Below are 24336 nucleotides of genomic sequence, written 5' to 3' on the forward strand. Positions count from 1 at the left end.
TATGCTGAGTGGTCAGTGCTATTTGCATACACCTGTGATTCCATCCGCGAGAATCCACTGATACTTGCTGCTGAAATCTGGTGGTTGCAGCTAAACAGCCATGTGAAGGAGAACTTAGAGTCTTTGCATTTCTTAATTGATTTGTTCAGTGATCTTCTATGGAGCCCCATGCCTTGAGCAGTCTGACATATGCATACAAATTTAAAAAAAATGAGGGCATATAGGTCATATCTTAGCTGAGAGGTCTGAACAAAAAACTGTGCTCCTAAGATTCTGTGAAGGTTGCCTTTATTTATTTTGGATACGCTGTATTGTGCTACTTGATGTTAATATTTCATAGAATGACTCCAAGTAGAACTATCAAGGATATTTGTTCATTGGGTCCCAAGACCTTATGTAATAGAAATGTAATGTAAAGCAGAGAATCCTTTTCACTGCACCGATGGCCAAAAAACACTGTATGCAATTTAGAACAAATGGCTATATTTTCACTATATACCAGCAGTTCTGGATATGCATTTTGCCACTGGGGCTTTAAGAAATGATTTTCATGCCTCATCCACTTCCTAAAATGAGGAACAACCCTCTTATTTTTGGGATATGTGATGAACTGAGACTGTTCCAAGAAGGGTCTTCTGTGCTATGTATAGAAAGGCTGCCATTTCCATTGGTGAAATAAAAAAAATTGGTTCATGAAACCAGATAACTCCAACCTATTCTTAGACATATGACAATGATGGCACTGCTGATCAGACCATTGACAGGCTTTTTTTTTTTAGACCTATTTTGAACTCACCAATTTCTAACACCATCCTGAGGACCCCACAGAGGACCCAAGATTGGAATCCCCATAGCATTGAGAGAGACCATCTTCTGCATGAAAACAGGATTTCTCCACCTGTGTACTTGGAAGTGTGCGTGTTTCCACTTTCTAGGGTGACCGCAGCCTCAACAGATGTAAGTTATTTCCCATTTTCTTTTCTCCTAATGATCAACTGTTTTTGAGCCAATAATCTTTTTTGGACCTGATAACTACACTATAAGGGCTCTCCCAGCTCCCTCTTTTCTTTTCTGGGGGACACTCTGAGTTGCATCAGAGACCACTGCCCAGTCCTTTAGGACCAAACCCCTCAGACCTTCCTGGACCACCACATCCTAGATCTTATTTGATTTTCATTGCTCCTTGTTCTAAAATAGGGGTTGTAACCTTCTTACAATCACTGACCCCCAATAGATTTCCCAGTATGTTATACCACCTTCACCAAATTATGGTGAACTAAGTCATTATCATCATCACCAGCTGTATTAGGTACCAATATGACTTCAAAATATGTCAATAACTGGTGTTTCTTTACATATTGATAATCAGGAACAGAACAGCTGAAAAAAATCAAAGATTTGTTCATATTTATTTATTTGAAAAATATCACAAATATACAAGCTATACTGTAGTTTTTGTGCAATAAAAACGTGGAATCGCGGTTACTGACACTTGATTGTCATCATGAAGTCAATTGCTCCACTTTGATTTTAGGTTCAGTAATGCAGAGAATCCTTTTCAATATGTTTTAAATTAGAAAGCCAGTTCTACATCATTTGGTTCCAATACCACCCAAGAGGTACGTATGTATCAATCCAGTTAAGAACCCCTGTTCTAAATCAATATCCTGTGTTTCCATTAGACTGATAATCATGCAGAATGACTGGTCTTTCTTTGTATTGTGTGGTTTATCAGGAGAGTTCTTGATACTCACATTTTTCCTGCATATTTGCATGTTTATCTGTCCAGTCTGTGGACATCATGCAATTGAGAATTCAGGCAATCGTGATTCAACAGTTATACTTTTCTGCAGATTTAACAGATCTGCATGCAGATATTCAGGTAAAATAAATCAATAGCAATTAGCTTTTTTTTTGTCAACTGAATTTCTGATCATGGGTAGTACAGAGGAGTTCAAATACTTATTTTTCTATTAATTCTTCCTGATATAAAATTTTATTAAATGCATATTGTGTTAAAAAATTCCAAATGTTGCACGGATGCTAAAGTACAAAACTTGGGGATCTCATATCACAGGATAAAATGTCTCATTTGGCAGTCCTTAAGAGAGAAACTGCATATTGGTACAATATAAAGAATTGTGCAACCCGAAACTGACCAAAAGGGTCTGTCAGACGCTCTGCACTGATGAAGCGTAACATAGCAACAAAGACAGAAGGGACTTTTCAACCTCTCTGTAGATTGTCCCTAGAGACTATGTAGAAGAACAAACCATTATCCACAAAGTAAATATCCCTAGGAAGAAAATGCAATAATACCGCACAAGTTCTTTCAAGATAAACTCCCTAAAATATCGAAATGCCTTTTGTAATTTATCTGCTATGTAACACGAACTAGCCTCTCACTATGTTCTGAACTGCACATGAAGCTGAATCTTATGTGTTTGTAGATTATACAGTATATGTTATATACAGTATATCATATTACAAAGAGCAATACTGAGCATAGGCCAACCACATGCCAGCTTTCATTACTGTGATATCCATAAACCACAGAGAGTTATGGTCTTGCTGTATGTTACTGCACATTACAAAATTCTACTACACTACTAAAGTTGAGTTATTGTCAGATAGATCATTAAGTGCATACATTCTAAGTAATGTACAAGGCCTCATTTACACAGCCAAACTGGCCATTATGTGGCAAGTAACTTGCAGAAAAATAGGGCCTGAGAGCCCAGGTGGATGCAAATACTTGCAGCTGCTGTACCTATACATAGCAATGACAGGCTGACTGCGACTACAGCTCAGGGCCTGATCTAGGGGGTGCTGTGGTGGGCTGTGATCAACCGCCTGCCCCCCCAGCATATCCACTGTGCTAGTCCCTGATCCCCAGTGTAGTAGGTCCCCCTCCTCTGCAGTGGTTGGTTGCTAGGGCTGCTGGCATTCTAAGAATCAATGGCATAATGTATGTACCCGGTCCCCAGCATTCACAGGAGAACAGAAGTGGAAGTTCCTCTGTCCAGAACTGCAGCCTGCTCTGCCTCCTAGTTTCCACATTCTGCCTGCAAAATGTATGGGAAACTCTGATGGAAGCATTTGATATAAGGGGGCCCTTATGTGGTTAGGGACAGATGATTGTTTATGGATGCAAGTTGCATTTCATCCAGGGGCAATCATCTGTACCTAACCTCAAATAATGGCTCTATGTGTGGTTACTTCTGAGCATCGGTGGACAGATGCAATTGCTGTCAGCCTGTCATTGCTTGGTGTCATGGAGACTGTCTACAACACCTGGGCTCCAAGACAGTTTTCTGTAAACTACTTGCCTTGTCACAGGCAATTTAGCCATGGGAAGGAGGCCTAACTATAAAATGTACATGCCTCCATCCTTCATCCTGAACAGAAAATCAAAGCAATCTTTGTTCAGGCATCATCCTGGTCCAGAGATGGAACATTGCCTGTGCAGTGTGTGTTTACGCAGCTCAGACCATGCTGCTGTCACTCACCCTCTGACCTGCCAGTGTAAAAATCCATCACACTCAGACAGTGCAGCCCCCTTGCTGCTACCTCACAGTCTGTGACCTATCAGTGTGAAAATTCACCACAATCAGCAAAGCTCAGCCTTCCGGCTAAAAATCGATCTCAGTCTGACACAGAATAACTACCCTGCTACTTCTTATCTTGCAAACTTCCAGAATACTGCACTGTTTCTTTGTTTTTAATTTGTACATACATCAGCAGTTTTAATTACAATTACCTTTATTAATCAAGAAAGACTGGAATCCATGAAAAGCCCACAAAGATCTAAGCAATAAATGATACAAATATTTAGGAAAATACTGTGACTTCAATCTTAAGGAAGAAAACAAAACAAAACTGCACACTGAGTGGAAAGAACACTGGTGGCCACAAGGCTAAGAAAATGCTTTTTCCTGCCGGCAGCAAGAATGCTAAAATTCTCGCAGAATGCTGGCTATACACAGAACAATCTGACTGATTATTGAAACAATGGTTTCAGTATTCTGATCAAATCCAGCAATTATCGATTGATTTTTTGCTACCATATTATTTGATTATGAGCAATTTTGCAATATCTGGTGGAAGATGAAAGTAATTAGGGGGACTGAAAATTCAGATCATTCTCATTCTGACAGTGCAGTATATTATACAATTGTCTGATTATGAAGCAACTTGTTTCATTTTTGACTACTTTTTCTGATACAATTCTGAAACTTAAGCCTCATTCGCAAGTGTGAATGACCCTGACATTGTTTACATATGAGAATCCAGCAGAGGTACCTGGGGATTAGCTGCAGAATGCAACTTCCTGCAGCTAATTGTGCCAACTTGCATGTAACTGCCCATGCAGCAATCACCTGTGAGGGACAGATAGTCCAGGGCCAATCACTTGCAGATGACCACTGCAAGAGGGGCTGCCTTCGGGTCCTTTCACATGGGTGTTCAGTTTTTTACAGAAGAAAAATAGGGTTTTCTTCTGTTCAAAAAAACGGATGTTAATGGATGCGGACATTAACTGCTTCCCGTCCACCCTATAGCAATACTGCTACAGGGTGGCACGAGTGCGCAAAATCACATATAATCACGTGAGGAACGTGCGTGCCCTACCCGCGCCAACCATTCCCGGCCACGGCTGTCAATCACCGGGTCCCAGTCGGTGATTGCTTGCCGGCGTTCGGTGATTGCTGAGCATCTTCGATGGGGAGGAGAACTGTTAATAAACAAAACAGTTCTCTCCCCTGTCAGCCATGCAAAGCAGTGTGCTTACAGTGAAGCACACACACACACACAGCCCCTAGTAAAACAGCACACAGTTAACCCTTTGATCGCCCCACATGTTAACCCCTTCCTGACCAGTGCCATTAGTACAGTGTCAGTGCTTTTTATTAGCAATGATCACTGTATTGGTGTAACTGGGAATGTCAGGGACAGTTAGTTCCCTCCAGTGTCAGAATGCCCACCACAGTCCAGCAGTCCCGTTGTAAGTCACCGATCGCCGCCATTACTAGTAAAAAGTAATAAAAAAGTAGACACTATAACTTCACGTAAACCAATTAATTTACACGTATTGGGATTTTTTTTTTTAGCAAAGACATGTAGCAGAATACATTATGGTATAACGTATGTACTCTCCAGCGCCTCAGGATATGCACAGCCAAAAGGGAAGCCAAGGGAACCAGGACAGCAACAACCAAAGGAAATGCTTCAGGGGTGCAGCCCTGCTCAGACGGGGAGATCAGCCACTAGATAGACAATAAACAGGTGGCGCACACACACCTAGTGCATTATCCAAGGTTTATTGAAAGGAGTGAAAAATAAAAACATACTCACAGATGAAGCATGTATCTAAAAAGCATTTGCATAATGACGATGGCCACAACGGCAAGCAAGGTGTTCCAACTGTCAGTGCGGTCAAATGGCTGATGCGTTTTGGGGACGAATCCCTTTCCTCAGAGCTACTGACCAGCCTCTGATGCAGATGTGTAGTGGATGGCTGATGGGAGCACTGACAGTTGGAACACCTTGCTTGCCGTTGTGGCCATCGTCAATATGCAAATGCTTTTTAGATACATGCTTCGTCTGCAAGTATGTTTTTATTTTTCACTCCTTTCAATAAACCTTTGATAATGTACTAGGTGTGTGTGCCACCTGTTTATTCTCTACATTTTGGCATAAATGTATGCCAAAATGTAATTTTTCTAATTTTTTTTACTGGACATGTTTAATAGCAAAAAGTCAAACATTGTTTTTTTTCTCAAGATTTTTCGGTACTTTTTTTATAGCGTAAAAAATAAAAAAACGCACAGGCGAACATATTCCCTTGAAAGAAAGGTCTATTCGTGGGAAAAAAGGACGTAAATGTCATTTGGGTGCAGCATTGCTGGACCGCGCAATTAAAGTAAAAGTAACGCAGCGCCGTAATGCAAAAAATGGCCTGATCAGGAAGGGGGGTAAATCTTCTGGAGGGCAAGTGGTTAATGAATTTAAACAGATGATCATCCGTTTACATCCGCTAGTCCATAGAAATACATGGTGTCTGTTTTTCATTCATAAATGGACAGATGAAAAATGGACATACGGAACGCCCTTACGCAGGTAATTGCGGGGAACCCTCTCACATGTAGTCGGTGTCCAGCTTATTTGCATGTGAAGACTGCATTGCATCAATGGTTTGTTTATGTTAATGATTACAAAAATCAGACAGAATAGTTGATCACATGATAAATTGAGACATGTATGGTCAGCATAAGGCCACATGCATTCTTTTTGCACCATAGAAGCCCATGTGCTGTGTAGAACACCAACCTTTTTAATAGTAAAAAGGGCTTCAAAGAGCACTCACTCTCTAGGCACTATAGGCAACACCACAACAGAGACCCCATTTCTCTAAAATTCGTGGGAATAGACATTATTACGTCCCACTGGTGAGGTACCCTTAAGAAAAGATCTGTATCCCAGGCTGAGACAAAGTGGATTTTTTAAATAGATTGTCTATATCCCAAAGGTCTCAATAAAGATATAGACCTGAATTGTTTTATTGATAACAGCTGATAATTTTAGTTGCCCTTTTACAAGTTCTTTTATATATATTTTTATTATGTCCTGATACTACTTTTATTTTTATATTTTTCTCTTCATATTTTTTTATCAGGTCCTCCTCCCCATACATACTTTTATACTGTCCCATATTTTGATAATTGTTTAATTTTTATGACATTTTTATGATTTTTTTTATATTTTTATGAATTTTTTCTTATATGAATTTTTCAGATATACAGTATATCTTATATGAATTTGTTATAGATTGCTATTTTGAAATTATTAGCATGATATATATTCCTGTCTTGTATCCTGTATGGGCCGCACCTTATATTTGGTTTTAGTGCATTCTATTTGAGTTTTTAATGTATTCTATTCTACATTGATTTTTCTTGTGTATAATTTTTATATTGATATATTTTTTATATTGATCTATTTTTATATTAATTTATCTGGGGGATTTACTTTGGCAGGTGTGATTTGGGGGGGTAAGAGAATATGTGCTGGGGGGTGCTTTAGGAGGGGGTAGGAATTGTGCTAGATGCAGGGGGTTGGTGGGTGGATTGTACTAGATGGAGAAGACAATTTATGTTTGGGGGGAGGGTAGTAGGAAGATGTGGAGAAATTTTGGGGGAGGCTGTGCCAGGATGGTGGGGTTGTGTTGAGAGGGGAGATTTGGGGGATGGAGATTTGTGCTGGGGGGGTTGGGGGAGAGGATTTGTGTTAGACATGGAGATTGATAGATTTGGTTGGAAGGGGGGGGGGGGTGGAGGAAAGGAAGATTTGTGCTGAGGTAAATTTCTGGGGGGGGGGGGGTGTTACTGGAAAGGGGGGTTGTGCTTTGAGGAAGGATTTGTGGGTTGGAAGAGGATTTATTCTGGAAGGAGGTATTGGGGACAAGGAGGATTGTGCTGAAGGGGGGGGGGGAATTGGAGAAAAAGATGAGTTGGGTGGGGACTTGTGCTGAGATGGGGAAGAAGGGTGGATTGTGCTGGAAGGGGGAATTTGGGGGCGGTGGAGGAAAATTGTTCTGGTGCAGGGGGAAGATTTGTGCTGGGGGGGGGGTTTGGGTGGGGAGATTTGTTACAGAACCAGAACTGGAGAGCATTTGCGGCACAGAGGATTTGTGCTGGAAGTGGGGAGAGGGTTTTTGCTGGGAGGGGATTTGGGGATGGGGGGGGTAGGATTTGTTCTGGAGGGTTTTGAAGAGGAGGAAGGGGGGTTTGTGCTGGGATGGAGGAGTCGGGTGGCTTTGTGCTAGAACCGGGAAGAGGATTTGTGCTGGGTGGGGATTTGGGAGTGGGGTATTTGTCCCAAGATGAGTTGTGCTGGGAGGGGGTTTGGAGGATGGAAGATCTGTGCTGGGAAGGGGGATTTGGGGGGAGATGATTTGTGCTAAAAGTGATTTATGCTGGGAGGAGGATGATCTGTGCAAAAAGAGGGATTTTTTTTTGGGGGGGGGATTTTTGCTTGAAGGGGGGATATAATGTTTGCTAAGAAAATACATTTGGGGGGATTTGTTGTGCTGGGAAGGGGGGTTGGGGGGGGAGAAGATTTGTGCTAGGAGAATTTGGAGAGGGGTAATTGGGTGGGAGGGGATTATACTTCTGTTCCCTGCATTCTGTGCATTACATACTCCTGACCCCTGAATTCTGTAAATAATACTCCTGTTCCCTGCATCCTGCGCATTACATACTCCTGACCCCTGAATTCTGTGGATAATACTCCTGTTCCCTGCATTCTGTGCATTACATACTCCTGACCCCTGAATTCTGTGGATAACACTCCTGTTCCTGCATCCTGTGCATTACATACTCCTGACCCCTGAATTCTGTGGATAATACTCCTGTTTCCTGTATTCTGTGCATTACATACTCCTGACCCCTGAATTCTGTGGATAACACTCCTGTTCCTGCATCCTGTGCATTATGTACTCCTGGGCCCTGCTCTCTGTGTGTCTTGTACTCCTAAACCCAGCACGGACTACATCCCTGTGTGCATTACATACCCCTGATCCTTGAACAGATCAGAAGCAAAAAATGACCCTACACTTCCCCTTCTACTACACTAGTACGTAGCTACGTTTGCCTTTGTGGGCTGAGGATTTTCTTACAAGTCAATACCATTCCAACAACATCATGATATGCACTTTTGTGGTAAATCAGATGATTGGTCATCCGATTTTCTCATAGTGTGTACTTGGCTTTAGAGTTACCAGATCTAACCAATCCATGTTAGCATCAAGTCAGGCAGGTCCTTGTACTCTATAGTTGATGGTAGATCTAAAGTAAATTGTACAATCAGATTGCATAGTGTATGGCCAACTTTAGGTTTGTTATCAAGAACAGTAATGTGAAAAAATGAGAAGCTTAAAGTGTTACTAAACCCAGGACCCTGCATTCACTATATCTGGTCTCCCACAGTACAATGAACGTGGAAATGCAGCTATTATTGTAAATATAAACTGCTAAATAAATTCTCACCGGCAGTATATAGCAATCTTCTGATTTCTATCAGTGTCTGGCTGAGCAATAGTTAAAGCTTGTAGGTGTTTTCATTCTGCTCTGATTGTCCTATGAAGCTGCAGGACCCCTGACCCTCTATATGGACAGTGCTGATTGGTACTGTGCTGATCACATGCACTCTCCCAATGAAAAAAAAAACTCTCTAGCCATACACACTAAACTGTGCAGTGAGTCCTAGAGCTCTATACTATCAGCAGATGGATTGGGGACAGTAGAAGGGGAGGATCAGAGAAGACAGGATCAAACAGCCTTTTTACACAATGTAGAGGATTAACCCTTTACAGTGAGTATAACAAGCATGCTTTACTGCATATACAGACTGATTTTACTGCTGTGGATTTAGTAACACTTTAAAAGATAAACAAGCAAGTATTAGGCAATAGTAGGCTTGTGGGAACTGCTGTGGCCTATAGGAATCAGATTTCTGTGCATTAGTCAGATTTATTGGTGAATTATAACAAATATCCAGGGCTCAAACTCCTGATGGGGCCTATCCAATCACATAAAAGAAAATACTGATGGAGGGGGAAACTTGGAATATTGTCTTGGCAAGATACTTTTATCTTTTAGGCCTCATCCTACACTGGCTTTTTGACCCATGGGTGTTGAATCCAAAAGCCTGTCAAAATCTGTGACACCCTGAAATATGTGGTGGCTGAAGGTTGTGCTGAGCAGTACTCGCACATAGGGTCCTATGTATTCAGGGACATCTGCTTGCAATGCAGGAATTCTGCATTCCGGACATATACCCTTAGCACATTCGGCCCTAAATGAGAGTATCACTAGGTGCAGCGTCCAGCTGTTCGTCTGTCATAGATCCTGACAGGCTGCTGGCAGTGGGGCTGGACCCTGCACCCAAAATTCTGGGATTTGATACCCATGGGCCAAAGAGCCTGTGTGCATGAGGCCTTATTGATTAGCATGGTGAGCAAATATAACATATGTACAAAACAGGGCCTGATTACTGTACAGTGGCCATGCCAGCCTAATAAACCAGTGAAGGATGAGATTTGATTGGCTGTCACGGGTTACTGCACATTGCACTTAGTCATTGTTCTGTGATGCAGCAAAGTGCACTTCCCAGCATGTATGCCTTTGGCTCGAGCTGTGGGAGACCCATCCTCCCTGGAGAGCTGAAGTACCCACTAGCAATTAATCCCAGTCTGAAGCAGGTCATTAGGATTCTTCTCAAAGACGCTGTGTCCTTCCCTGAACCGCCTCCATCCCAAAGAAAGGTGATGGCTGTGCAGACGCCGTAGCATACACAAAACCCTTCCTTGTGTCTGGCTCGGGTGATTGACAGCTCTCATTGCCAAACACCAACATGGTCTCCGGGAACACCCGGACTGTCAGAGAGCTGAGCGCCGTTTGACTTTGTTACAATTCAGTGTTGACAGCTGAGGAGAACTTTTCCTGTGAAATGAATTCGGTATTGTAGAATTAATAACATGGAAGATGGAGCTGTTCCAGCGTACAGCACCGAGGAAGAACAATTGCATCAAGGATCCCAATGCAGGGAACACCAGAAACAGCCTTCACCCCTGCACCAATACACCTCCCTGGGTAAATGCATGGGGGGCATGTTTAGGAGGTAAGGCCCCATCCCTGATGGAAGCAGCCTTGCTCTGATTCCTGGGCTGTACTCAAGTTCTCAGGCAGTGATCACTTTGGACTCTTTTACACTTGTGTTGCTTATTGAAGAGCAATTGATGTTGGATCTCTCTTCAGATGGCATTTGAGAGGCAGTGAGGAGGTATTATATTGCCTTCTCACCACCTGTTTTAATCCCTTATTCTCTGTATCAGCATGACACAAAGCAAAGCATTTTGGCCACAGCATATGTACACCCCCTCTCTGATGAATTTGAAGTTTAAAGGCATAGTTCACTTTTACCAAGACACTGCCTATACAGATAAGGGGTGAATGTAGATAAACATAGGGGTGAATGGGAGTGAATGTAGATAAACATAGGGGTGAATGTATATAAACATGGGGGTGAATGTAGATAAACATGGGGGTGAATGTAGATAAACATAGGGGTGAATGGGGGTGAATGTAGATAAACATAGGGGTGAATGCATATAAACATAGGGGTAAATGGGGGTGAATGTAGATAAACATAGGGGTGAATGGGGGTGAATGCATATAAACATGGGGGTGAATGTAGATAAACATAGGGGTGAATGGGGGTGAATGTATATAAACATAGGGGTGAATGGGGGTGAATGTATATAAACATAGGGGTGAATGTATATAAACATAGGGGTGAATGGGGGTGAATGTAGATAAACATAGGAGTGAATGCATATAAACATAGGGGTGAATGGGGGTGAATGTAGATAAACATAGGGGTGAAAGCATATAAACATAGGGGTGAATGCATATAAACATAGGGGTGAATGCATATAAACATAGGGGTGAATGGGGGTGAATGTAGATAAACATAGGGGTGAATGGGGGTGAATGTAGATAAACATAGGGGTGAAAGCATATTAACATAGGGGTGAATGCATATAAACATAGGGGTGAATGGGGGTGAATGCATATAAACATAGGGGTGAATGGGGGTGAATGTAGATAAACATAGGGGTGAATGTATATAAACATAGGGGTGAATGGGGTGAATGTAGATAAACATAGGGGTGAATGGGGTGAATGTAGATAAACATAGGGGTGAATGTAAAAATTCAGCTTAGAAGATAGTGAGCGCTCTTATAAATAAAGCAGCTAGAACACTAAAGGCAACCACACTGCCTTCAAAATATCAATATAACCATAAAACATCAAAGTGCAGCGCTTAAAAAAGTAAATAAGTGATAAACAGTAGTAAAGAGTCAATAAAGCATGTTTCACTGGAGAAATGCGAACTTCCACGGCCTTTTACTCCTTCAAATAACAGAAATGCGCACTCACCAGAAAACGCATGGATATGCCCTGTTATGCGTTTTATATGAATAAAAAGTTTTTGGGAAGTACTACACTATCTCTGGCATCTGTTTTCTGGGGCTCCTATGTGGAGCTATCATTCCCACAGAGAGAGCACACTGCCATCTTAAGAGGATCTTTTGTGTGGAGTGCCTGGCTGACCTTAGGGGAACCTCTGGACCTGACTCAGGAGTCTGTGATGACCCATCGTGAGGAAAATGCCTGCTGCCTAACCTTCGATGTTCCTATCACCTGGGATGTCTGATTGTACATGCGCATATCCATGCGTTTTCTGGTGAGTGCGCATTTCTGTTATTTGAAGGAGTAAAAGGCCGTGGAAGTTTGCATTTCTCCAGTGAAACGTTGTGGATGCTTTATTGACTCTTTACTACTGTTTATCACTTATTTACTTTTTTAAGCGCTGCACTTTGATGTTTTATGGTTATAGGGGTGAATGTAGATAAACATAGGGGTGAATGCAGATAAACATAGGGGTGAATGGGGGTAATTGTAGATAAACATAGGGGTGAATGTATATAAACATAGGGGTGAATGTAGATAAACACGAACTATGCAACTTTGACTAAAGCGGAACAAGGCCCTTGCTGTAGGTGTAGGCCATTTACGTACCTCATGAAGCCTCACTGGAAAACTTTTAGGACATAGCTAACAGAGGCCCAGCTCTTTTACTGTTCCCCCCCACCATCACAGGAGTGAGCTCTTTCTCTGATTCAAACCCCCTCACATGTGCTGATGTAGTAGCTCTGAGCTCAGCATTTGAGAGCTCACTCCGGTGATGGTGAAGGTGAACAGTAAGAGCTAGGAGCCTCTAAGAAATGTCCTAGAAGTTTTCTAGTCAGGCTTCATGAGGTATGTAAATGACCTACACCCAGGGATGTTTTTCCCAGAAAATAGGTGCAGGAATTCAACCACGACACCCCAAAATCCCCCCCCACACACACACACACACATACACCCTCCAAACCACATCAAATAGTGGGTGTGGTCATATTTCACTAAAAGCGGGAGGGTCTTAAAGGGGCAATAAATACTAGGGGTGCATTATGCATGGAATGCAGAGTTCAGGGGTGCGCTACATGCAGAGTTTGGGGGTTTGTTACGCACAGTGCATATTTCAGGCGTGCGCTACATGCAGAGTTTGGAGGTTTGCTACGCACATAGTGCAGAGTTTAGGAGTGCGCTACGTGAAGCGTTTGGGGGTTTGCTACGTACATAGTGCAGAATTCAGGGGTGCGCTACGTGCAGAGTTTTGGGGTTTGCTATGCTCATAGTGCATATTTCAGTGGTGCGCTACGTGCAGAGTTTGGGGGTTCACTACGCACATAGTGCAGATTTCAAGGGTGCGCTACATGCAGAGTTTGGGGGTTTGCTACATACATAGTGCAGAGTTCAGGGGTGCGCTACGTAAAGAGTTTGGGGGTTTGCTACGCACATAGTGCAGATTTCAGGGGTGCGTTAGGTGCAGAGTTTGGGGGTTTGCTACGTACATAGTGCAGAGTTTAGGGGTGCGCTACATGCAGCGTTTGGGGGTTTGCTACGTACATAGTGCAGAGTTTAGGGGTGCATTATGTACATAGTGAAGAGTTCAGGGGTGTGCTACATACAAAGTGCAGAGTTCAGGGGTGCACTACACACAGAGTGCAAAATTCAGCCTTCTTCCACAGCTGCTTACCTCTGCATCCCCCATCCACACCTCTTCAGCTGTGACCTCTGCATGTAACCCCCTCCCCCCACTTCCCCCCTTTTCTCCCCCCCACTCCTTTAAAAGCTCTACATGTCTTACTTTTATTGCTGTATTAAGCTGAAGCACCCAGCCGGCTCTAGTACCTCCCCGCACACTGTAGGTGGCTCCACTTCTCTCACTTGCAGGAAGATCATCCAGTGGGGGTGTTGGCATCCACACTGCATCTCCCTTGTGCCCATCCTGCACTTAATGGGAGCCGCTCTGGAGATCAGATCTGTGGGAGCCATTGCTGTGGGAGACAAGTGTGACTTGTAAACACAGAAGCCGGATTTCTGTGATAGTGGTGAGCAGGGAGCATAGAGCCTGAGCCAGAGGTGGTAGAACTGAGTTCCATCAAGTTCCAGCTGAAAATAGCCCTGCCTACACCTATAGCAAGGGCAACATTCAGCTCTGATCAAAGCTGCATAGCTTGTTTTATCTAAAGACGCACCTTACCTGCATAGGCAACCTTTTTGTAAAGGTGAAATAACCCTTTAAGAGGGAGCAGTTGGGGGGCATTTTTTTACCCCTAATACAAGCCTACCTCTCCTTCACAAACGGGTCTCTGTCCCTACCTAAAACTTCCCAGACTGTGGGTCCACCAAAATTACACAGTATGAGCTATATATATATATATATATATATATAACACCTTTATCTCAAAGATGGCTGTCTAGATCTCAATAGAACTTTGTGTCCAATCACAGACTCTCCCAAGATGGCATCTATGGCATACTGGTACCATTTCTGGCCCCCCCCCCCACCTAGATAGAACTTTACCTGCAAAACTATTCAAATTAAAGTGTTACTAAACCCACAGCAGTAAAATCAGTCTGTATATGAAGTAAAGCATACTTGTTATGCTCACTGTGAACCTAAGGGGTTAATCATCTGCATTGTGTAAAAAAGCCATTTGATCCTGTCTTTTCAGCTCCTACTCTTCAAATGTCCACATCTTATCTCATGATAACACAGATTGAACCCTTAGCCATTCTTCGCATGCTCAGTTTAGTGTGTATTGTTAGAGAGGGTTTTTTTTTTCTTGGGAGAGTGCATGTGATCCGCACAGGGCCAATCAGAGCTCTTTAGAGAGAGGCCAGGGGTTTTGCATCCTCCTACAGCAGAATGAAAACTCCTCCTACAAGCTTTAACCAATGCTCTGCTGAACACTGATAGAAGTCACAAGACTGCTGTAACTGCTGATGAGAAAAGGTATTTAGCAGTTTATATTTACATTTAGCAGTTTATATTTACAGATAATTACATTTCCATGTTGTGTGTACTGTGGGAGACCAGAGAGAGTGAATGTGGGGTCCGGGGTTTAGGAACACTATAAGCAACTAAGGATGAGGACATCTAGTGGTGAAAAGTGAGAACTACGTGCCTAACATCCTTTTACACCTTTCTATTAAGTTCTATGCAGCTTTCTACTTCAGCAAGTTCAAACTCTTCATGGAATTGAATGTAGAGTTACTGCCCATTCACAGGCCTGGCTCAGAATTCTTTGGTAAGTGGCTCAGCAGCATTATGGACAGTATCTCACTAGACCAAGGACAGGTGAATATAAGGCTTGAAGGAGGGGTTGGGGACAGTACACAGATGCATTTACACCAAAAGCGGAACAATACACTCCTATCCTTTACAGCTAAGGAAGATGTCATCTTAGTCTTTGATCTGTAGTTGCCATTGTGTGGCACATGTGATCATTTGTGAGACCAACAATTTCATGTCTTGACAGTTCAGTTAAGAGCTCAAGCAACTGTGACAGCTATCATTCCTGGCATTCCTTGGGTCTATTTCTGTTTTAAAGTACCCTTTGGCTGTATATTCAAAGGAAATAAATGATCATAACCATGGCTATCTTGCAAGAATACAAAGCTGCTGAACCATCAAGGCTACCTTCGAATATATTTTTCCAACATACAAGATTGTAAGCAAGGAGCTGGTACCATGCTTCCATGAGCTATTCAAGTCTGGTTTTCCTGCACCAGCTGCATTCATTCCTGCACTGTTCAAAAGATCATTGTACCACTATAGTACCAAAAAATGTATAAGTCAGCTCTTCATGCATTTCATTTTTGCTTACAAAATGGCTGCTTTATACATCAGCTTTTCTCATAACTTTACAGCTGATGATTTATTATCGGATGATAAAAACAATTGGGAAATGGTGATTTTAATTTAAAGTGACACTAATTGATATACTTATTCTTCATATTCCATACAAATCCATTGTATGTAATCTATTTTTCATGAAGTCACTTCTTACTGAGTTTTTATGCCTCCTTGTAACATGCTCTGTGAGCCCCCAAACCTCTCCTTTTCCCTCTCAATTTCATTTGTTGGTAATGAATAGTGGACATTAGTTGCATCCATGTGCACTGCTCTAAGCAAACTACAAATCTCATAGCCCGTCTCAGGAGCGAGGAAGAGAGAGTGACTACAATCCTATATGCAGATAATACAGGAGAACAAACATAGCCATCCTCTAAAAGGAAGTCAGATCACAGCAGCAAAACAAAGGAATTTGGAGATTCGGAGGAGGCTGAGAGCAATAGAAAGTGAGTTACAGTAAATGTGAACCCTTATCTTGTAAAACAATTCATTCAGTTTAAAATGGAAATAAAAGGCAAAACATTTGTGTAACAATAAACAAATATTATAAATACTTTTAAGTGGTCACATAACCTCTGTTCTCAGCTGCAAAAGAGGCTAAGGGAGGTAGTGGTGGAGAAGTGGAGAAACAGCAGTACACTGGTCTTGGATGTGTGGAGGGGGGAGGTATCAGCACAAGTTTTGTCCATTGGAAGACAGGTAGGCTGTGCTCCCAGCACAGCCAGAAAATTGACATTCAGATAGATGTGCTCTCATGCCTAGAGTGGTCAGTTTGCAATAGGAAAGCAGGGGGATGGCAGGATCGCCAGAAAAGAAGCATTAGGAAGAGAACAGGATTTTTTTACCACAAGTACATGGTACAACAGGCACAAATCAGGAAAATGAAATGTTGGGGTAACACATTCTTCAAGAATACATACTTGAATATCTTTTTAAACCAGAGTTTAGTGTCACTTTAAGAAAAGGACATGTCCATTAATAAGCGACGATCCTCCTACTCCTACTTGTATTGACAACCAAACTGACAACTCTTTGGCCTCTTTCACATGGACGTTCCGATCGGGTCTGCCTGCCCATTTTTCAGGCAGACCTGATCAAAACCTCCATTCTTCTCTATGGAGTGGCAGGTATAAACGGACGTGTTCGTTTACACCCACTGACATCCAATACGATCCGACCCACAAAAAAACGATGGGATGGGAATCCAATTCCCCTTCTGTCTGTTGGATCAGTCGGGTGGAAATGGACAGGCAGTCCATTTTGACCTGACCACCCAATGATGAGAGCGAGCTACTATGTGTCCACTCTGCAGCAGCGGAGCGAACACAGACCTGTCATTCACTTGCTCAATGGGGATCAGCTGAGAGATCCCCTGCTGAGCAAGCAGATCCGCTAAACAGGTCCGCCATATGAAACATACCTTTATCATTTAGCAGGATGGTGACAGGTACACTTCAATTAGAACAATATTTTTTTTAGGGCCTAACAAATGATATTATTGTGATGATTCTGATTGTTAAACTTATACTGGAAATTCAGGTATGACGCTTTAAAGAATAGATAACATGAAGACGAAAGCTTGAGCATAAATCACTGAGAATCATTTGGAAGCCATTAACCATATGAATTAAACCCAAGACCTCATTAAGTATTGATTACCCCGGAAGGAAATTGGTACACTCTGGGATTAAGCATGCACAGCTTGATGGTAGTTAAAAAAGGTTAGTCAAAGCATTTGTGCTCTGCAACCTTTAGCATCCAAGAGAGAGCCTTATATGTAATACTAAGCAGATTGTTTCCATTTCTTATCATTAACCTCTGCATCATCTCAACTAGCTGTGCCATATTTTTCATTTTAGAATCATTCATCAAATATGTAAAATTTTAGTAGATTAGAGATTATTACCATCCCGATTTGTTAATTCTCACTATTCGTGAAATGCTCTTAACCAGGCATTTCAATTTCCGGCTTTCAGATCAGTGAAAGATGAATTCCAATTGGTCATCATGGGTAGATGCTCTTTACACAATGCACTTTGCCTTATGGAATCAATCTTTTATCCTTCCTGTACTCACCAAGAGCAGCTCATCCTCCCCTCCATTCTCTGCTATTACATCCCTCGATGTAATGTCTAAAATCGTTCATGTCTCATTCCTCGGCAGCTGCTCATAAAGGCTTTCAGTTATTAATGCCTTTTCAGCTCAGGTCAGAAAGTCTCCAAATATTAGCCTTCAGCTGTCACCTTTGACCCAGAGTGCTTTGTGATATTCCAAGCTGGGAATATCCTTGATCTATAAACATGCACAAGGCACCATCTCCTCTCAAGGTGACCAGATCGCAGTTTTAATGGAGGGCAGAACACTAAAGCTGGCCATACACCAGGAGAATTTGTTCAATAATTTTCATTTTCAGAACATTTGTTCGATTTGGTTATTGGGGTCAAATCAATGATCATTTTTGACCAGAGTGACAAGAAATTTGAAGGCTCAGGATAAAATTTTTTTCTTGAATGGACGAAATTCCGACAAAACGTACATATTGTAATGAAACTTTAATTTAATACATCTGGGACTCCATTCAGGTGGCTGGTGCGGACAAAAATGTAAGGGCTTTCGAAATGAAATTTGTTGACTCAACAAATGATGGCAAGATGACATGCTCTTGTGGACGATTTTTCAGAATTTTCGCATAAACGTTCAAAAAAATTCTACCTGTGTATGGCCAGCTTAAGTCTGGGAACACATCCATGTAGTTTGAAATGGGCTGCCCAATGCACAGAAATCATTCTAGGGGTTCATTCATACGGCATATGTGCAGGTTCTTGCTGGCAGAAGATCCTGTGTAAAATGCGCATCTGGAGTGCTCATGTTTAGGTGCGCTAAGACGCATACAATTCTTTCATTCCAATGAATGACTGCAGATTTACGCGCATAAAATGCGTACATGTGTAGATATGTGCAGCCATGGACACAACTGCGGGGTACTATATCTGTGTGCCACTAAATGCAGCACACATTTTTGCAGGATTCCATTGTACTATTCCAAATGCACATGTTCCAGAAGAATGGCTGTAAGTGTAAATGGGTGCTGCAGCAACCGCTGGCTTGAACTGAAGGTAACCAGAATGAGAGAATGTCACCAGCACACCATGGATCTTCAGAATAGGTCCAAAGTTTTATTTATTTGTCACATGCGTAATGAAGTGGTCCTTCGTGAAATGTTGCTCTTGTTACAATGATGTGATCACTGAATAAAGCTTTGAACCTATTCTGAAGATCCATGGTGTGCTGAAGACATTCTTTCGCTTGCATTTTTGCATGTACATGTAGCTGTGTGTATGGGCTCATTGATTACTATAGTGCTGCGTTTAGATTCGCATCTAAGCGCAGCATTTTTTCTACACCTGTGAATGAGCCTTTAAAATGTGCATGTAGCATCGTAACAAAACGCATGGTAACAAGCTGCCATGTGTTTTGGTTGTTATCAAGGTGCATTTGGATACTATCAGGAATAAATGGCACCCCTACAATAAAACACATGTATTTGTGTGCTGTGTAAATGCATTAATTAATAAATTAATATGTAGTACTTTTTCCACGTTAAAAAATAAATAATTCCTGAGTGTTTGTAAATAAATCTCCTGATTACTAAATAAAGGCAATCAGGGCTGTCATACCTGGCCACCCAGCAATCCACAGCAATCCTTTTTACCAGTATGATCACCTTGGAGTGTATTTGCCACTAGTGAGGGGAAGTGGACACACAGGCCTAAAAGTAATCTGTTGGGTATAGTATTGACACCTCCAAACCTGCTGCAATTTCCTACCTTTAATATATCAATGATTTGTGTACAGTGGCAGACAGTGACATCTTCAAGTATATGTTCATTCTTACAACATACTCTGCATTTAGTAATCGTTCCTAAATTCTTACACCACCTTGCAGTAGCCATGCTCAGATCTGAGGAATGGCAGTAAGTCTATTGTTGTATTGTTTCAAGCTGAATAAAAACATAAAATGGTGATCAAACATTCAGAATAAAGGTTGTCAGCCTTCTGGTCTTCTTTCCTATTAATCACATTGGCAACAAGTCCCTTTTTAGCAGCCAGGCTGGTAAAAAAAACCCATAGGAATGATCCCACTGCAGAATGCTTGAAGATGCAGATTCAATTCCGACAAAGATTATTTTCTATTCGTAGTGCCCAAAGTTTTTTTTCATTATTATTTTTAATAAGGGTGCCAGGAATGACTTTGTAAATCAGTAAATATGTAAGATATAACCACCCCCTCTGATCTAAGATAGGCAAGCAGACAGTATGCGATATTCTGCCAGCTTCTACAAACATATACCACCCTTGACTAACATCATCTTGTCCTCCCCTACAGATAAGAGGGAGGCCGTCTGTGTGTGTCTCTTGCACATATCCCCAGAGTCATTAAGGGTGTGTCCATCTGAAGCAAACCTTACATTACTCCATACTATGCCTGCAACCTGCTATGCTATAAGAAACATATATATTCCTCTATACAGTAGAAAAGGCTTACAGGATACGTTAACTCCTTCCACACAGCATTCCTAAAATCAGTTTACGGTGGAGTTTATGGTGGACAACCTTAAGGCCTCAGCCTAGAAGACAAAGTATTTATTGCTGAGGTCACCCATTAATGAACGGAGGGTCAATTTTACAATTTCTCTTAATTCTTCTTGCCCCATGGTCAAAGATCATGCAATGATATCAGCAGGACAGAAATAAAACCCACATCCTGCATTGGAAGGGCAGTTTTGAAAAATTCAACATTTAAGGATAGTGTCAATGAATACAAGAAAAGATAATCTGTTGGGGGTTATGCTTCTGCGTCAATGTAGGAGGGGTTGATAAAAACCTCACCTGAGCCCCCCTGGGTACTTATAAATGGGGTTGGGGCTCTCCAAGAAGATGAAGTCTTTCCACTGATGGGGAGGAGAATGGGGTTGCTGGAATGGTGATGGTGGATCCTGCAGACAGAGGACCTGCTGACATTGAGGTATGACGGAAGACCACTGGAAGATGCCGGACTATTTCCAATACAGTAAATACATTAAGAAAAAGGCATTTCATGTCAAATAAATAAATGATACTTGTGTTCGTCTGACTTACCGCTCTGTTCTCCTAGGAAGACCAGCTTGAATTTCCTCAGTGGGTTTCCAAAATCTCCCCCTGCAGACATGATGCTCGGGGAAGGACCAGGAGACAGGACCAGGGAAAAGAGCAGCCAAATTCCCTCTCTGTGTAGCTGGTCTCCTCTGGACTTGGTCCTGTGTCTGTGCTCTGGATGAAGGATGCTGAGTGCAAGCTGGAGGAGAGGGAGGAGAGCAGGGTTAACTGGGTGGTGTCTGCAGTGAGACAGGAATAGGTTAATTTCTTCCCTAGGAGAGGCAGAGCAGGCACTACAGTAGGTGAATAAGGATGCTTTCGGCTGCTCTGCTCCACATCTCTCCCCTCCCCACCCATGCACAATACGCCTGCGTCCTCCTTCTCCCCCCTGCCACTCACATACTGCTGCTCAAGCTATGCTGATGTCAGTACACAAGCTGATTCAGAGACTGAATGAGCAAGAAACACAGAACAGCAGAAGAATTGGCTGTACAAACACCTGCACTGTCATGCAGCTGTAGGAGACTCATTTGTATGATGCAGGGCTCATCATTCCTTTATATTCATCTGTATAGATCTGATAAATACAGCAGAACCCTACAGAGCTCCTAGATCTACTCATATCAATTCCAGCCACTGTGCAGCTCACAGTCTAATGTCTCCATCAGAAAAACTATAGCTGCCTAGGATAGAAGCAAGTAAAATCAGTATATATTTTGCTGGATGGCTTAAAAGAGAGCCTAGTAAAACACAGACAACATTTAGACTCCTGGCCATAGAGGGATCGAAATTCATCCGGTTCAGCAAGGATTCTTCTATGGTCATTCCTGTAGCTGATCATAATGGACAAAGATCAATGCATAATAAATACAGCAAACAGAAATGATAAACTAAAATACAATTACCATGAGGAGCTGCACTTTCCTTTCCTTTTGGTCAGTCTTTCTGAAGGTAGTAAACACCGCTTGCTCATTTGTACCTACAGGTAAGCTTGTAATAAATCTAATCAGTGCATAGTTTAGCAGATATTCACTACTTCTGCAGCCAGTGACATCACAGAACATGCGCAATGCATGTCGTCCCTTCAATGCGCTATGATGCAGGCATGGCTCAAATGCGCATGCGTGGGAGTGACGTCATTACGGCTTGGGCATTCAGACAGCCCACTCTTGAACCTAGAAGGAAGACTGGATGAAGATGGAAGCCCTGGCAGCAGTGACAGTGTGCAAACGGAGGGCTTCCTTTTAAAGGTAGGTCTTTCATATTGTGCTAGTATTTAATGCATACTAGCACATTATGCGCCTATACACAGAATATAACTGGATACTAACATTTATAGGTAAAGTTGACCCAGGAAATATCTAATTGCCTCTCAGGGGATCAGGAAGGAATTTTTTTCCCTGCAGGAGCAAATTGGATCGTGCTTTGCTGGGGTTATTTGCCTTCCTCTGGATCAACTGTAGGTATAGAATTATAATTTTTTTTTTTAATGGTTGAACTGGACGGACTTTTGTCTTTTTTCAGCCAGACTAACTATGTAACTTGCAGGGGGAAGATTTTTTTTTTCTTTAAACAATCTTAACTTTAACTTTTCCTGATTTTTACAAACTATGCCACCAATATTGTTAGAGACATGCATGCAGTATTGTGATCAAGTGTGCTTGTGTGGCACTGATGTACTGTAAGTTCCTGTAAAAAAAACATTATGGTCCATATAGTGTATGGATATTTAACAACAACCGAGCACTCCAGGGCAAGGAAGATCCTGACTTTTAGGCTCCATGCACACTGGGCGTTTTAATAATGCTGGTAATGCTAGCTGTGTAAAGTCACATCAAAAATGTGAGTTTTTCAGCATTTTTGCATTAGCGTTTTGCCGCTTTTTTTTGCATTTAGGGGGTTTTTTTACCAGAAAAATTTTTTTCTTCTAACAAAAGTCCAAAAACGCCGGTTTGACGCGTTTTTCAGCATTAAAGCATTTTTACAGATATACAGCTCAAAAACTCCTCTAGAAACCCCACTAGTCCTGGGGGTTTTTCCAGCCAAAAAACATTGATTACAGTTTATGTGTGCATGGACACATAGGATAACATGCTGGGGAGTTTACTGGCTGTAGAAAAAAAAATGCGAAAAGCCAAAAAAAGCAGCTGTAAAAACATCCAGTGTGCATGAGGACTAAGGGGTTGATTTACTAAAGGCAAACACAGTGTGCACTTTGCAAGTGCAGTTGCTCCAGAGATTAGTAAATGAACGAAAGCTCTGCTATCTTCAATCATCCAATCATATGCAAGCAAAAATGCTTTTTTTTGTAATTTTCCCTGCATGTTATTGGGTATTCTTTACAAGATGAGGCTTTCTCATTTACTAAGCTCTGTAGCAACAGTACTTGCAAACTGTAAAGTCTACTTGCCTTTAGAAATCAATCCCACAGTGTCCTTACAAAAGCCCTGAAACATTGATTCTGTAACTATGATGTGATTGCTGAATTAAACATTTGGACCTGTTCTAGAGACTCCTGGTGTGCTGGTGATATCTTTTCTGCTTTTAATTTCTATGGTTTCCATCTGGTGGTTGCTGCAGCATCGACTGACATCCATAGTTATTTCTCAGGAACATGTGCGTTGGACATAGTGTTTGGACGTGTTCAGTTTTGCCCACCCAGAGCTGAACGAACCCCTTCTATGGGCAGGTAAATGTAAACAGACATGCAATAGGTTACATCCAACCACCTCTGATCAGTCATTACCCTTGACCTAGATGGATTTGGATGTAATTAGATGTAAATGGATGCACGTCCATTTACATCTTCCTCCCCATAGAATAACATGGAGCTTCCATTTAGATCCACCTGAGAAATTGACAGTCTATGTGAAAGGGGCCTAAGGGCTTGTTTACACCATGTGGAAATGACCTACATTAACCTGTACAGATCAGGATCACTTCTAGGGCACATAGAAAGCAATTGGTGATGATATTTCTGCTTTAAAACAGGTTTAGCCACATTTAGAGTTTCTAATCAGATCCTGCATACACTCTTTTCTTTCAATGCAGTTAAACTGACTGCCCCTAAATTTAGGCAAATGCACAGTGTGAATGGCACCATTGAAAAATCATTACCTGCATTTATATGCATTTAGAAATGTCCTCTTAATCCATATACATGCAGGTTTACCAGTGCCATTGTGAATTAGGCCTTACTTTTTTTTTATTATTCAATACATAATGTGCTGGGAATCTGCAGATATGGCTGTTAGGCTCCATGCACATTGAGCATTTAGCCCTGGCGCAAAATGTTCCAGTGCTTAGGTGTGAGTGGAAGATGCAGGTGCA

General features: G+C 41.9%; 1 protein-coding gene across 1 annotated transcript in view; it reads right to left on the reverse strand.

Moving 5' to 3' along the window:
- Window positions 1–21366, reverse strand: part of RAB6B (RAB6B, member RAS oncogene family) — a 68825-nt gene extending 47459 nt beyond the window's left edge. The window contains exon 1 of the mRNA XM_089671222.1: window positions 21010–21366. Within this exon, the coding sequence (XP_089527348.1) occupies window positions 21010–21079 (70 nt within the window). The 5' untranslated portion in view covers window positions 21080–21366. The remainder of the gene's footprint in view (window positions 1–21009) is intronic.
- Window positions 21367–24336: the final 2970 nt, after the last annotated feature.

The sequence above is a fragment of the Staurois parvus genome, unplaced genomic scaffold (assembly GCF_062004578.1).
Source record: "Staurois parvus isolate SC_StPar_1 unplaced genomic scaffold, SC_StPar_1.0 ptg000102l, whole genome shotgun sequence".
Classification (NCBI taxonomy): domain Eukaryota; kingdom Metazoa; phylum Chordata; class Amphibia; order Anura; family Ranidae; genus Staurois; species Staurois parvus.